General features: G+C 42.1%; 4 protein-coding genes across 4 annotated transcripts; 2 read left to right on the top strand and 2 right to left on the bottom strand.

The window, feature by feature from the left end:
- Window positions 1–4,633: 4,633 nt before the first annotated feature.
- Window positions 4,634–7,054, top strand: CtsK1 (C1 family peptidase 26-29-p). The gene is made up of 3 exons (XM_017245017.3): window positions 4,634–4,802; window positions 5,250–6,239; window positions 6,301–7,054. The coding sequence occupies exons 1-3, from the start codon at window positions 4,754–4,756 to the stop codon at window positions 6,909–6,911; spliced, it is 1,650 nt and encodes a 549-aa protein (XP_017100506.2). The 5' UTR covers window positions 4,634–4,753; the 3' UTR covers window positions 6,912–7,054.
- Window positions 7,055–11,836: 4,782 nt separating this feature from the next.
- LOC108127511 (zinc finger protein Paris) lies at window positions 11,837–12,734 on the top strand. Its single transcript, XM_017244610.2, has 2 exons — window positions 11,837–12,286; window positions 12,705–12,734. The coding sequence occupies exons 1-2, from the start codon at window positions 11,837–11,839 to the stop codon at window positions 12,732–12,734; spliced, it is 480 nt and encodes a 159-aa protein (XP_017100099.2).
- A 13-nt stretch (window positions 12,735–12,747) lies between these two features.
- Window positions 12,748–13,452, bottom strand: LOC122322337 (uncharacterized). Its single transcript, XM_043214179.1, has one exon. It carries the CDS (start codon window positions 13,450–13,452, stop codon window positions 12,748–12,750), a length of 705 nt encoding a protein of 234 aa, XP_043070114.1.
- Window positions 13,453–13,877: 425 nt separating this feature from the next.
- Window positions 13,878–15,993, bottom strand: Nprl3 (GATOR complex protein Nprl3). The gene is made up of 2 exons (XM_017244671.3): window positions 15,795–15,993; window positions 13,878–15,739 (listed from the first exon to the last, which is right to left on the bottom strand). Exons 1-2 carry the CDS (start codon window positions 15,926–15,928, stop codon window positions 13,966–13,968), a joined length of 1,908 nt encoding a protein of 635 aa, XP_017100160.1. The 5' UTR covers window positions 15,929–15,993; the 3' UTR covers window positions 13,878–13,965.
- Window positions 15,994–16,141: the final 148 nt, after the last annotated feature.

Genomic DNA, 16,141 nt, shown 5'->3' with positions numbered 1-16,141 from the left:
CACATGTTTGTGTTTTTTTAACGAATAATAACACCTGCTTTTATTTGTGAAAGATGATTACCATCAGGTCAGTAAACAACAAACAGGACTAAGTAGGACAACATTTACCTAAAAGCGTATTTCACATTTACATATTTATTCTATCCCGGTGCCCTCGTCCTTTATAGTTTCTACTTAAATAGACGCCAATAGAATCTATAAATAATAATTACGTTCCTCTCGATATACAAACATACTCGGATAAATGCACAGAGACACTTAATTACTGATGTGCACGGCCGGGCGACAATTGTTTAATGACAACAACAATAAGGACGAAGGACGACAATGGCGGGCCGAGGAGAGCAGAGAACGCCATCGACTGCCGCAATGGATCCTTTGTTTTCAAATTCAAAGCCAGTATCCTGACAGTGGCATTGCCAACTAAAATCCCGTGTATCCAGTGCAGCATGCCTCACATAAAAGCCACTTCGCATCCAAGTGTTTGTAAGCCCGAGAGAGAGATAGCAGCCTGCCACACACCACCACCCACACCCATACCCATACACGCACACCACCCGCTGCGGCAGCTTAGTGAGGCAAGTGTGGCAGCAATCTGAATCATCGTTTTAGTTTTTCATTGCTAACTCATCGCAGCAATTTCCAGGATCAAATAGGGTATATAAGGTCATGGAGAGCGAGTCCTTTTAAATTTGAAATTATAAATCTCAAGAGGTTAAGCCTGTGAAACATATAGAATTATATATTTAAGACTACCTTAATTTAGGTAAAAAGGATAATCCTTAACAGGTAACCCAAAAAGTCTTAACCATCATATCCTAGTATCCAAACATATATACAGCCCATGGCATGGGCTGACGGAAAATGGATCTGGGATCAGAATGGAAAACAGGAGGAGGTGGATGTGGCTGCTGTAATTTCTGCTGGTGATGCCTTAAGAGGAAAATGTGATAATGTGCGCTAAACAATGAACAATGCAGAAATGGCATAAAAATAGCCAGAAGTGCTATATGAAGTGGGCCGGGAGCCGGAGCAGGAGCAGGAGGAGGAGCAAGAGCTGGGCGCCGACGAGCAAAAGAAATAATAATGGAAAGATGTGTTTGGCTATGAGCATGATAACGACGTGGATGATGGCGGTGGACTGTTGGTGGTGTTGGTCTTGTTAGCACTTGCGATGATGATGATGATGGCAAGTGCCAGATAGTATATGCAGATTGTAGGTGTGGCCGCTGACGTTGATGAGCACATCATCAGATTGAAGACATTTACATGTTTTCAATGAAAGGAATCTAGATGAATATTAAATCAGCTTGTGAAGAAAAACAAACTTTAAGAGTGGATTTCCTAAAGTAAAACTAATTTTCATAAATATTTAGAAAATAATAATGAAAGACAATGAAAAACTAAACTCTATTAGTCATACGTGGCGTATGATTAATATTACTCATACGCCGCGTATGCCACTGATGTCTAAGCCAAAGCGTAATTCTGTTAGTTTAATTTGAAATATCTAAGCTTCAATTAAAAAAGTTTTTTTTATAACTTTAATGAAGCAGCAGCCACTTTCATTCTGTCAAATAATTCTATAAAGTTTTCCCAGTGGCTGCATAATTTGGAAAACAATTTGCATTTCCTTTACAGCAATTTATTTCTATTCTTCTCCCGAGCAGAAGGAGAGAGAAACTAAAAGTTTCCGCACTCAAAATAAATTTTCTTCCACCAGGACAAACAAAAATACCTGCATATTTCAATCCCGGCCGTGGGTAAGTAAGAGTGTTTATGTAATTACGAACACGTTTAAAAGCGGAAACTTTTGGTAAGTAAGTGGGGGGGGGAAGAAAGGGTTGGGTTGGGGGGACGATGTAAATAGCAAAGAGCAGAGCAATTTATGTAAGTGCGAGATATTTTTATGTCTCGGCGAACCATTAAATGTACATAATGCAATTTTTGCCCAGCACTTTGCATATAAATTTCCACCGGCTGAGCCGTAAACTGGAATAACGGAAACGCAAGTCCAATAACAAGGGTTCTGCATTGGCTTTGGTGGCGGGGAGTAAGACGGATAGATGGCAGCGGCTTAGTGGACACTACACTGAGAGAATAATAGAGAAACTTTAATGAAAAAAAACATTATTTCCATCCAACAGAAACCAATGAAAATATTAGTAGCATACTTTTAAGAGAATAATTTTGTTTTTTGTTGAAAACCCCATTTGCCCTCACTATTATTATTTCGAGTGTAATCCTTTTATAATGCAATCACCATTTTAATGAGCTTTGCGTTGCGTTCTGCAAATTACACTATTTTCGAACAGAATCAAGTACTTCCTTATACCATGCATATTAGCATTCTTCTAACGCCACTCACCTAGCATTATGGCTATCAAAATACTGGATTGTTCGTGAGTGATTTGCGAACAGGGTACTTGATATTTTCCGAGTGCACACTATTGCAGCGCCGATGTGAATGAACGCAATTCTGGGTGCATTTGTGTGGCGGCGAAGGGCACGGAAAGGGTGCCAGAATAGGGGGCGGGCGATGTTACAGTAACGGTATCGAAAGGAACTAACATCGTCACCACTCGCTCTCTTTCGCTCGGCACCCACCGAACTCTCACTCTCACGAAAGCCGTGCGCCGGCCCCCAGAGAGTGGTTGATACTAGCGGTACATAGGACTATGCGGAACATGCACGTGTTGGTGTATTTAAAACAAAGTATGAGTGTGTATGTGTGTGTTTGTGCTTTTTGGCACTGATAAAGGCGAATTTACATACGCCGAAACCCCCCCTTAGCCCCCTCGACATGCTACCTAGTCGGATTCGGCCACGGCTTTTGGCTTCTTATGTGTCGCCGATGCCGTTTTAAATGTAGGTTACACACAGCGACCACAAATCACGCACACACACAAACGTACACACCGACACAAATGCATATATGCAATATATTTTAGCACTTTCCGTTTCCCTTGGCGAGTGTCCTGCACTGGGGTAATAAAAGTTTTCGTATTTTCGGCGAGTTTATAGCAGTATATGTGCCTTTGAAGGGTCCTACTTGCAGTGTAGCTTAAGTCAGCTGGGTGAGGTATATTTCATTTTGTCGGAAATCAAAGTTACGTACTTTTGGGGCTAAAAAAATAGGATCTATTCATAGGAAGGAAAGTATAAGAGGGCTTTTAGATTACATGTAATAAAAACTATGAATAATTGTAAGCTTTAGAAGTGTTTATTAAAGAAACCCCAACACAAAATAGTAAAAAATTCAATAAAAACCATTATAATATAAATTTTTATTAATTTCCATTCCTAATTTCTATTTTATGGAAGAAACTCAAGGCAGTTTCTGTGCCTCCATTCTTCAGTTCCTCTTATATCTCTGCACATACATAATTCAAATTGTTTTTGTTGACTTTTTGATAACTGGATGGTTAGGTGGGGGTGTCCTGCAGAGTAGCAGCATAGAGAAAACGTAACAAACAACTGTGACAGGGGCAGGAAATGCTCCGACATGCCCCTAATATATACATACACACAGCTATCAGCCATGTACTCCGGAGTCCGGACTATAGTATACCTATGTAAAATGAATACAGATGTAAGTTCGTCTGTGATTTCTTGTCAGAGTGTACGGACCCGCACAACAAAAACAATATTGGCCGCCCCCCAGTCGCCCCCAGACGACCAATCAGCGGGAAATCAAAGTTTGATTTAATTTTCAGCCAAGCTTTATACCTTTTGTGGGCTCTTGCTCCTCCAGTGCCAATTACCGAAACATTGTAATCGCCCACGAATTAAAAGTTTGAGCTTTAATCATCAAACTTGGCACTTGAATCATTTAACTTTTGCCAATTTTGCAGTATTGGGCTAAATGGAACTTTCCACACCACTCTCACATCACACACAAACACAATGCTTTAAATTTTAATGCAATTTTAATTGCGACTTTGCTGGGTTGGTTTACATTAATCCACGTCTTGCACTTGGCCGTTTATACACACTGCCATGTCAGGTATCTGTGAGTTGTCTAGTCCACGCTAGAGAAAACACTGTGCCAATTAAAACTGGCCCGTCTGTGACCCGTGCGAACTGCGAACTGAACGGAACTGAGCGGAGAAGAGCCGAACCGAACGGCCAGATACCGTTACCAGCGGCACCAGTAACGGTGAAGGACGATGCGTGGACGAAGACGATGCTGCTTCATCGGTGGTGGAATCACATCTGGTCGTGGCTCTCAGTTTAAAACCGGTGAGAGAACCAAGTTGGCAAAAATAGGAGACGGAGAAAGGTCCTTGCTGCTGATTTTAAGTCAGCTGTTGTTCAATTTTGCAAATATTAGCCCAAATTACCTCTAATTGACACTTTCGAAATAAATTACCCATACGCCACGTATTACAGTTTAATTATAAATGTATCTTCTTTACAAACTAATATCTTTCCGTCTAAATTTCAATAAAAATATAAATCCTTTTTAAACTAAAATCTTCGATAGATATAAAAAGCTTTTTCGCGCCAAAATGTTATCGATAACACGACTCAACAAAGCCGCCACAGGGTGATTCAGGCAAACGATTTAGCTGAGCATCACTGACGTAAGTATATATATAAATAAATATATGTCTGTATATAATCTATTAGATGGCCCCTTGAGCCGGCAGAACAGTTTAATTTGTCGAACAAAAAGCTCAGATTGAAAAGTGATCGCGATTGAGAAAGTTGAGACTCCAGACAGAGTTCCAGTGTTTTAGTATTCCCCATAATGAGAGTGGTGTTAGCCTTAGGCCTGCTGGTAGGCCTGATATTATCAGGTAAGTTACATTAGAAGGTGAAAAATAGTTAGCAAAACAAAGAAGTACATATATTTTATTAGATTGTGCGAGTTGCATTTGAAATTAATCAATTATACACTGAGGTACCTATATATATGTACATATATTAAAATGAGAGCAGCTTAAACTTAATATTAACTCAAAAATATGTCTTGATTTTATAAAAAAATCTTGAATAAAAACAAAAAACTCCTCACTAATATTTTGTACAGTGCTGTTCATAAATATGTGATTTTAATATGTATATATGTCAACTATGGCGTGAGCTTGAATCCGCAATGTCGGCCCTTTACCGTTCTAGATTTTAAAGATTTATCCCGTTTTTGATTTACTGTATATTTTATTTTAAAGATTTAATACTAGAAACTTAATAGAGTTTTTTTTAAAACAAAAGTTTAAAAAATATAATTCATATTCTTTTTTTAGGCGATGCTACAAATCCACCGAAATGGGACCCCAACTACATTGTCAAGGGTACCTTGTACATTCCCTACGCCGAGATCGCCGAGCCCTTTTATGCCTGGTATGACAAGAACACAAAACGCTCCCGCATCGACTATTACGGCGGAATGGTGAAGACGTACCAATTGGCCGGAGAGGGAGACTTTGGTACCATGTTGAAGCTGGCCCCCATTACCACCAAAACGGAGACGAACAAGCTGACATGCCTGCAGGTGAATGGAACTAAGGAGGAGTCGGTGCAGATCCAGAGCATTCTGCCGGATGCGAAACCCTTCCAGCTGGTGGGAACAGAAACCTTTTTGGGCTACACCTGCGACAAGTTCCGGCTGGAGTCGGTCATTGGTCAGAAGAAGAACGTGTATACGTTGTGGGTGCGCTACAAGAAGTCGCCTCACTACCCGGCCAGCCGAATGCCCATCCCCGTGCGCTACGAAATGCGGGGCTACAATACCCTATTGGGCTCCCACTACGACCACTACTACCTCGACTATGATAGCTACGAGCACGACGACATTCCCAACGAGGTGTTCGAGATCGACGATAGCCTGCAGTGCGTCGGATTCCCCGGACCAGGCACAGGTCACTTCGCCACCTTCAACCCAATGCAAGAGTTTGTTAGTGGCGTCGATAAGCATGTGGAGAAGGCCTTCCATCACTTCAAGCGCAAGCACGGAGTCTCCTATAACAGCGACAAGGAGCACGAGCACCGCATGAACATCTTCCGTCAGAATCTGCGTTACATTCACTCCAAGAACCGTGCCAAGCTCAGCTATACGCTGGCCGTTAACCACCTGGCTGACAAGACCGAGGACGAGCTCAAGGCGCGTCGTGGCTACCGATCCTCTGGTGTCTACAACACCGGTAAACCCTTCCCTTACGATGTGCCCAAATTCAAGGATGAAATCCCCGCGCAGTACGATTGGAGACTCTTCGGAGCCGTCACACCCGTAAAAGGTAAGCTAAGCAACCACTTGTCTCCTTAGAATTTTGGATTAAACATTGCCCTTCTTTGCAGATCAATCTGTCTGCGGATCCTGCTGGTCGTTTGGAACCATTGGTCACCTGGAGGGTGCCTTCTTCTTGAAAAACGGAGGCAACCTGGTCCGACTCTCGCAGCAGGCCTTGATCGATTGCTCCTGGGCGTATGGAAACAATGGCTGTGACGGCGGTGAGGACTTCCGCGTCTACCAGTGGATGCTGCAGGTCGGAGGTGTGCCCACTGAAGAGGAGTACGGTCCCTACCTGGGACAGGATGGCTATTGCCACATCAACAACGTGACCTTGGTGGCTCCGATCAAGGGCTTCGTAAACGTGACCTCCAACGACCCGAACGCCTTCAAGCTGGCTCTGCTCAAGCACGGGCCTCTGTCGGTGGCCATTGACGCCTCCCCCAAGACCTTCAGCTTCTACTCTCACGGTGTGTACTACGAACCGGAATGCAAGAACGACGTGGATGGACTTGACCATGCCGTGCTGGCTGTGGGTTATGGCACCATCAATGGCGAGGACTACTGGCTGGTGAAGAACTCGTGGTCCACCTACTGGGGCAACGATGGATACATCCTGATGTCCGCCCGCAAGAACAACTGTGGTGTCATGACCATGCCCACATATGTGGAAATGTAAACATTTCCCACTCACTCATCGTTTCGATTTTCTGTAATCTTACTTATTTTCCCGCCCCGAGGGCGTTAAATATGCAATATACATATATACATATATAGTGCCGATGTGCACTCTTTTGTAATAAAAAATTGTTTTGCTTATCACTGCGATGGTTGAAAATCTATACATAGTCCCGCTTGCACCATTAGCTTCCCTCCATTGCCAAGACGCGATAGTGGAAGACAATGACCTGCGGCAGGATGAACTTTGCCTCAGTATTTTACAAAACAACTCTGCTAAAGAGTCTTATAAATATAGCCAAAGGTAAAGCTTTCTCATGAATAGCTTGAAGTTTACCCTCTTTAGACGTTATACCTATTGTTAACAATTCATTATACATAAATTCTCTTGGAATTTGGATGATAAATGGCTAAAATATGGCCTTCCCTGTGGGTCATATTGCGCTTCCTTGTATTTTCCCCATTTTTGAAGGGGACCCTCCAGAAAATTTGACAAAAAATCTAAAATATATTTTGTTCTCAGATTTTGATGCAGATTTATGGAGAATCGATCCACGAATCGTTTAAGGTATTCCCCTTAAGAATCTGATAAATATTGTCAAAGATATAGCCTTCACCAGGGGCCATATAGTGGGTGGACCCACTTTTGTGGATTTTTGAAGGGGACCCTCCAGAAAATTTGACAAAAAATCTAACAAATATTTTGTTCTCAGATTTTGATGCAGATTTATGGAGAATCGATCCACGAATGGTTTAAGGTATTCCGCTTAAGAATCGGAGAAATATCGCCAAAGATATAGCCTTCCCCAGGGGCCATATAGTGGGTGGACCCACTTTTGTGGATTTTTGAAGGGGACCCTCCAGAAAATTTGACAAAAAATCTGAAAAATATTTTGTTCTCAGATTTTGATGCAGATTTATGGAAAATTGATCCACGAATCGTTTAAGGTATTCCCCTTAAGAATCTGATAAATATTGTCAAATATATAGCCTTCACCAGGGGCCATATAGTGGGTGGACCCACTTTTGTGGATTTTTGAAGGGGACCCTCCAGAAAATTTGACAAAAAATCTGAAAAATATTTTGTTCTCAGATTTTGATGCAGATTTATGGAGAATTGATCCACGAATGGTTTAAGGTATTCCGCTTAAGAATCGGAGAAATATTGCCAAAGATATAGCCTTCCCCAGGGGCCATATAGTGGGTGGACCCACTTTTGTGGATTTTTGAAGGGGACCCTCCAGAAAATTTGACAAAAAATCTAAAAAATATTTTGTTCTCAGATTTTGATGCAGATTTATGGAGAATCGATCCACGAATCGTTTAAGGTATTCCGCTTAAGAATCTGATAAATATTGCCAAAGATATAGCCTTCGCCAGGGGCCATATACTGGGTGGACCCACTTTTGTGGATTTTTGAAGGGGACCCTCCAGAAAATTTGTCAAAAAATCTAAATAATATTTTGTTCTCATATTTTGATGCAGATTTATGGAGAATTGATCCACAAATCGTTTAAGGTATTCCGCTTAAGAATCTGATAAATATTGCCAAAGATATAGCCTTCGCCAGGGGCCATATACTGGGTGGACCCACTTTTGTGGATTTTTGAAGGGGACCCTCCAGAAAATTTGACGAAAAATCTAACAAATATTTCGTTCTCAGATTTTGATGCAGATTTATGGAGAATCGATCCACGAATCGTTTAAGGTATTCCGCTTAAGAATCGGATGATTATTGCCAAAGATATAGCCTTCGCCAGGGGCCATATACTGGGTGGACCCACTTTTGTGGATTTTTGAAGGGGACCCTCCAGAAAATTTGACAAAAAATCTAACAAATATTTCGTTCTCAGATTTTGATGCAGATTTATGGAGAATCGATCCACGAATCGTTTAAGGTATTCCGCTTAAGAATCGGATGATTATTGCCAAAGATATAGCCTTCGTCAGGGGCCATATAGTGGGTGGACCCACTTTTTTGGATTTTTGAAGGGGACCCTCCAGAAAATTTGACAAAAAATCTAAAAAATATTTTTTTCTCAGATTTTGATGCGGATTTATGGAGAATCGATCCACGAATCGTTTAAGGTTTTCCGCTTAAGAATCTGATAAATATTGCCAAAGATATAGCCTTCACCAGGGCCATATAGTGGGTGGACCCACTTTTGTGGATTTTTGAAGGAGACCCTCCAGAAAATTTGACAAAAAATCTAAAAAATATTTCGTTCTCAGATTTTGATGCAGGTTTATGGAGAATCGATCCACGAATCGTTTAAGGTATTCCGCTTAAGAATCGGATGATTATTGCCAAAGATATAGCCTTCGTCAGGGGCCATATAGTGGGTGGACCCACTTTTTTGGATTTTTGAAGGGGACCCTCCAGAAAATTTGACAAAAAATCTAAAAAATATTTTGTTCTCAGATTTTGATGCAGATTTATGGAGAATCGATCCACGAGTCGTTTAAGGTATTCCGCTTAAGAATCTGATAAATATTGCCAAAGATATAGCCTTCACCAGGGCCATATAGTGGGTGGACCCACTTTTGTGGATTTTTGAAGGAGACCCTCCAGAAAATTTGACAAAAAATCTAAAAAATATTTCGTTCTCAGATTTTGATGCAGGTTTATGGAGAATCGATCCACGAATCGTTTAAGGTATTCCGCTTAAGAATCGGATGATTATTGCCAAAGATATAGCCTTCGTCAGGGGCCATATAGTGGGTGGACCCACTTTTGTGGATTTTTGAAGGGGACCCTCCAGAAAATTTGACAAAAAATGTAAAAAATATTTCGTTCTCAGATTTTGATGCAGATTTATGGAGAATCGATCCACGAATCGTTTAAGGTATTCCGCTTAAGAATCGGATGATTATTGCCAAAGATATAGCCTTCGTCAGGGGCCATATAGTGGGTGGACACACTTTTTTGGATTTTTGAAGGGGACCCTCCAGAAAATTTGACAAAAAATCTGAAAAATATTTTGTTCTCAGATTTTGATCCAGATTTATGGAGAATCGATCCACAAATCGTTTAAGGTATTCCGCTTAAGAATCTGATAAATATTGTCAAAGATATAGCCTTTCTCAGGGGCCATATTGTGGGTGGACCCACTTTTGTGGATTTTTGAAGGGGACCCTCCAGAAAATTTGACAAAAAATCTAAAAAATATTTTGTTCTCAGATTTTGATGCAGATTTATTGAGAATCAATCCACGAATCGTTTAAGGTATTCCGCTTAGGAATCTGATAAATATTGTCAAAGATATAGCCTTCACAAGGGGCCATATAGTAAGTGGACCCACTTTTGTGGATTTTTGAAGGGGACCCTCCAGAAAATTTGAAAAAAAATCTAAAAAATATTTTGTCGTTAGATTTTGTTGCAGATTTATTGAGAATCAATCCACGAATCGTTTAAGGTATTCCGCTTAGGAATCGGAGAAATATTGCCAAAGATATAGCCTTCACCAGGGGCCATATAGTGGGTGGACCCACTTTTGTCGATTTTTGAAGGGCACCCTCCAGAAAATTTGACAAAAAATCTGAAAAATATTTTGTTTTCAGATTTTGATGCAGATTTATGGAGAATCGATCAACGAATCGTTTAAGGTATTCCGCTTAAGAATCTGATAAATATTGCCAAAGATATAGCCTTCATATGCCTTCAGGGGCCATATAGTGGGTGGACCCACTTTTGTGGATTTTTGAAGGGGACCCTCCAGAAAATTTGACAAAAAATTAAAAAAATATTTTGTTGCTAGATTTTGATGCAGATTCATGGAGAATCGATCCACGAATCGTTTAAGGTATTCCGCTTAAGAATTGGAGAAATATTGCCAAAGATATAGCCTTCCCCAGGGGCCATATTGTGGGTGGACCCACTTTTGTGGATTTTTGAAGGGGACCCTCCAGAAAATTTGACAAAAAATCTAAAAAATATTTTGTTCTCAGATTTTGATGCAGATTTATGGAGAATCGATCCACGAGTCGTTTAAGGTATTCCGCTTAAGAATCTGATAAATATTGCCAAAGATATAGCCTTCACCAGGGGCCATATAGTGGGTGGACCCACTTTTGTGGATTTTTGAAGGGGACCCTCCAGAAAATTTGACAAAAAATGTAAAAAATATTTTGTTCTCAGATTTTGATGCAGATTTATGGAGAATCGATCCACGAATGGTTTAAGGTATTCCGCTTAAGAATCGGAGAAATATCGCCAAAGATATAGCCTTCCCCAGGGGCCATATAGTGGGTGGACCCACTTTTGTCGATTTTTGAAGGGCACCCTCCAGAAAATTTGACAAAAAATCTGAAAAATATTTTGTTTTCAGATTTTGATGCAGATTTATGGAGAATCGATCAACGAATCGTTTAAGGTATTCCGCTTAAGAATCTGATAAATATTGCCAAAGATATAGCCTTCATATGCCTTCAGGGGCCATATAGTGGGTGGACCCACTTTTGTGGATTTTTGAAGGGGACCCTCCAGAAAATTTGACAAAAAATTAAAAAAATATTTTGTTGCTAGATTTTGATGCAGATTCATGGAGAATCGATCCACGAATCGTTTAAGGTATTCCGCTTAAGAATTGGAGAAATATTGCCAAAGATATAGCCTTCCCCAGGGGCCATATTGTGGGTGGACCCACTTTTGTGGATTTTTGAAGGGGACCCTCCAGAAAATTTGACAAAAAATCTAAAAAATATTTTGTCGTTAGATTTTGTTGCAGATTCATGGAGAATCGATCTACGAATTGCTTAAGATATTCCGCTTAGGAATCGGGTCAATATTGCCAATGTAATGTCAATATTCATGTATCCCTGGGTGGAGGTATTTTACTTACTCCATTACGGTCACACTAATCAGAAGGAACTATATGTGAACAATTTTTAAATTATAATCCAGCTGCGATGACTGACTTAAAGAAAATGTGCCGTGTTTGCATGGCAGAGGCAACAGTCCTCGTGAAATTGGACGAAATCGGGACATTCACCGATAAGCTCTCGGAAGACCTCAAGAACTGCAATGAGTCGGAGGTCTCGCCTGGATTCCTGCTGCAAGAATGCAGTGGAGGTCCCGTGGAAACTGGAGAATTCTTTCCTCAAGTGATGTGCGAGCTGTGCATAAAAAAACTCCGACAGGCCTATCATTTTAAGCGACGCTATAAAAGGAGCATGGAAACACTCAAAATGATGAAGACGGAGGCGAACGACCACGAAGTGTGCGATTTTTTGGAAAGTGAAGACTGGGAGCTGATTGACCGCATCCAGAGGAAAAACGGGGATGCAGAGGATGGCAAGGATGTAGAGGACAGCAAGGAGGTGGAAGTCAAGATGGAGGAGGATTCTGAGGAGTTTATAGAGGAGCCAAAGAAGAAGGTTTTTCAATGCCCCGACTGCCCGCGTACCTTCACCGGAAAAGTCCAACTAGCATCCCACAGCCGCACTCATAATAATGCAGCATACAAAAACGCATCACGTCCAAGAGGACGCCCAAAAAAAAGGTCTTTTAAATGACCATATTCAGTTCATTCAAGCATTTATTGACATGTTTTGAAAAACAAACCTTTCACTTAAATTTACATATTAACTTTAGCTGTATATAAAAAAAAAAAAAAAAAATAAATTCGATTCGAATGTCGATTAAAGAAAAAAAAAACTAAACTGGTAAATTATAAATGCAATGCTCTCGTATATGCGTCTTAAACATAGGGCAAGGTTATAATGCTGTTTAACTATAATTAATTCTATAAGGAACAAATAATTCATAACTTCCTGTCATTCTTAAATTATTAAGGCTTTTCTGCTGCATGTGATTCTCCAGTGACGACGACGTTGCTTCAGGTGGCCCGACTGAAAGCTTTTGGGCATTTGGAGCACTGGTACGGGCGATCCCGATTGTGGTTGCGATTCTGCATTTCAAGCAAGCATTTCAAGAAGGATGGTGGACATTTCTGACATTGGTAGCCACTTGATGCTCGCTTTTGGTTGTTTTTGTCTTCGGTGACCTTCATCTGCTTGGTTTTTGTCAACTGATTTGTATCATTTTCCTTTGAAGCTTCCCTTTTGCGAAGTATACGTGTACGAGCGGAATCATTGGAGTTAGATGCTGTCTCATGGGATTCCGATTTTTCAATCCTGCCTGTTAATATTCCAATCGACTTGAGGTTTTCTGTCTCAAATATATTAGTAGATTCGAGGCCGCTGGCGGCCTCTGGAGCCATTTCGATGATAGGTGCGAGGATGTCCGCTGGCTCAAGACGTTGGGATTGTGGAACCTGCAATATTAGTCCGTTCGCATTTTCTTCTTTTATGCCACCATTCTTATTATCCAAAGCCTTCGTAGCATTTTCGGTCTCCTTCCGAATGCGTTGCGCCTCCCGGCTCCTCACCCAATAGGCATGTTCCTCAGCGTACGCGCAATCCACGCATAGAAACTCCCTCAATCCGTCAAAGCAGCGCCGCGCGGAGATTCTTTGTCCGTTGCGATCCACAAGGCAGTCGGACTTTACCCAACAAATACTACATTTATGCGAAAAGCTCATCGTGAAGACTTAAATTTCAAGTTTTGATTTCTTTACTGGAGCTGGCAAGCCATCTATGCAACTATCGATAGTATTACGAGTCGGAGCCGGCTTGCACCAGCGATAGTCACGAAAACATCGCCATCATTTGTCCAGCACATTCTTGTTTGATTTTCTCAGCTAAATGTGAGGAAAAGTGTAATAATTTAAGTTTGAAAAGAAAATATTTTGAAGCCAGACCCAATACTTTTAGATATATGATCCACGCTGTTACATTTTTTTTCATTCCATTCATTTATTTGTTTATTTATGTATCGAGTACCGTTAAAGACGATACTATCAAGACGATACTATCGATATATAGAACGATAAGTTAAAGGCGGTGAATTTGAATATCAATTACATATAGAATCAGAATTAGAATAGAATATATAATTACATATCCACAAATAAACTTAGCTCACTGTTTACAATTATTTTATTTGATAGCTAACAAAAACAAGAAAACCTTTGGAATGCTGATTTATAGCCAAGCTACTTAGTATTGTACATGGAGGCGATAGCCGGATCTTCAGTCTCGTATATAATCAAAACGTCGCGGAACTTGTCAAGTAGCTGCAGCAGCTGGGAGCGGCGTAAATTTTCAAAGTACATGATCTCTTCCAAGTGGTGTTCGCTCTTGAAGTACCCCATCTGGTAGAGCTTGACCAGCAGCGAGAGATCATCGACGTTAGCGGACGCTGGAATACGCCGAATGGCAGCGCGATCTGGCTCACTAAACACCTGCAGCAGCTCCTTGAGCTTCTGTTCATCTTCCATCGAGTCAAGGCTGTCGCAGTTGTCCGTGCTCATGGAGGCGGTAATGCTAAAGTTGGACTTATGGCTGGATGATGGCTGCACGGCAATGTTGTCTGATGCCAGCGAAGATTGCTCCTCAGATGCTTCGCGGCGATGGAGTCCACCAATCGAAATTGATACAGAGGATACGGGCACGGGCAACGGCTGGCTGGTCATGCTTAGCATGGAGCCATCGTGAAGTTCATCCTGGTCTACGTCTGGATCTTGCTCCTGTTCCTCGTCGCTGGGAGCATCTCGCAGCTGTTGGCTGCAGGAGGCGGAAGCCGAGTCCCCAAACTCGTCCTCGCTGGGCATAAACTGCACGTACGTGTGCAGCTGCATGAGAAGGTGGTGCTGCAGCATCCAAATTACCATCTGGGCGAGGATGCCTTGGCGCGCCGGCTGCTGTAACGGAGTAGTCAGATGGCCGATGCTGGTGGGCAGCGAGAAGTCCGAGATTACTTCGAAGAGCGACATGCCTGCGAAACGGGTCGAGAACTTCTCCACCAGATGAGATTTCGTGTGAAGAGGGGCGTCTGGTGCAATGACATACACATTAGTTTCGCACAACGGATAAATTATAGTGGCCTTGGCCCAGTACACAAGATGCGAGACTAACTTGTAGACATGTTCGATGCTTAGATCCGCTTTAGAGGCCATACTCTGCAGGCTTATCAGTGGATTATAGGCATCCACCAGTTGCCACAGCATTCGGGCACCCGTTGGCGGGACGCAGTCCAGCAACTCGGCAAAGTCTACCAACAACAGCATGCCGTGATAAGGCTTTAGGGCGCGAAGGCATCGGTCTATGGTTTCCGGGTCCACCATGCTTCCCTTCTTGTGCAGCTGGTGCGCCTTGGCTGGCAGGCAAAAGCAGAGGGTCAGGTTGTGGTTTAGCGATGTGCTTAGCAAGCCCGTGTTGCTCAGGTCGTGAAAGATTGAGCGCAGCGATTGCGCTAAAGTGCAGCGCTCAGCTATCAACGCCAGGGTGTCCTCCAGTGGCTGCTGCTGCTGCTCGTCGTGGGTGCGGGCCATTTGTGCGGTCTGCTCGGTGAGGTAGCCACTACTTTGTTCCTCAAACTTCAGCGCCAAACCTAAGCGCTTACTCAGCTCATGATAGCACTTGACTATTGAATAGCTGGCCTGGGCGTTCAACGCAAACACAATATTTATCAGCATCTGCTGTTTTTTAGAGGGATTCGCCAAGGTCGTAGAACTTGTTCCAGTCCCTGCTGCGCTCCTGGAGCCTTGCTCCTTATGGGGAATCAGGGTGGGGTGGCTCACGAAACGGACGTCGTTCAGCTTGAGCTCGAATTTTTGGTTGCACAACTGCGGCTTAACCGCGAACAGTGCGGAAAGCACATCATCAGCAAAGCCCTGGAGCTGGCCCTGTCCTGTTTGGGAGGCAACCACCTGTGACGGAGTCTGCAGCAAGTCATCCACATGCGTCACAGCGAAGGGATTGCGCTTTCTGAATGGAAAAGCATTGGAATGATTCACTTGAGACTAAAGCACCCAATCCGCACCTGGACTTGCGCTGATCCTCGCTGGCCGTTTTTGTCTGCCCCAGCGTCTGATACGGATACCTATAAAGTAGGCGGTCTCCTTTGCTGTCAAAATAAACCAGAATGACAGCCAAGGGATTGACGTTTGCTTCCATTTTGGATTGTTTCGATCCCAAAAATAAATATTTTCATTTGTCGAAAATTGCCAATCTATGCTATGTGGCCGTTTCTTGATCGAAACAATTGGGGAAAAAATACCAAAATCGAAACCCAAACCGTCCCTAGCTACTTCTGCAGTTGTGCAAAAGACAATACGATTTTCTAATTTTATTAAATTGAATTTTACCCATTTTGTATTGCGTTTTACA

Source organism: Drosophila bipectinata, chromosome 3L (genome assembly GCF_030179905.1).
Source record: "Drosophila bipectinata strain 14024-0381.07 chromosome 3L, DbipHiC1v2, whole genome shotgun sequence".
Classification (NCBI taxonomy): Eukaryota; Metazoa; Arthropoda; class Insecta; order Diptera; family Drosophilidae; genus Drosophila; species Drosophila bipectinata.
The sequence above is the reverse complement of the archived record's forward strand: the minus strand, read 5'-3'. Positions and strand labels throughout refer to the sequence as shown.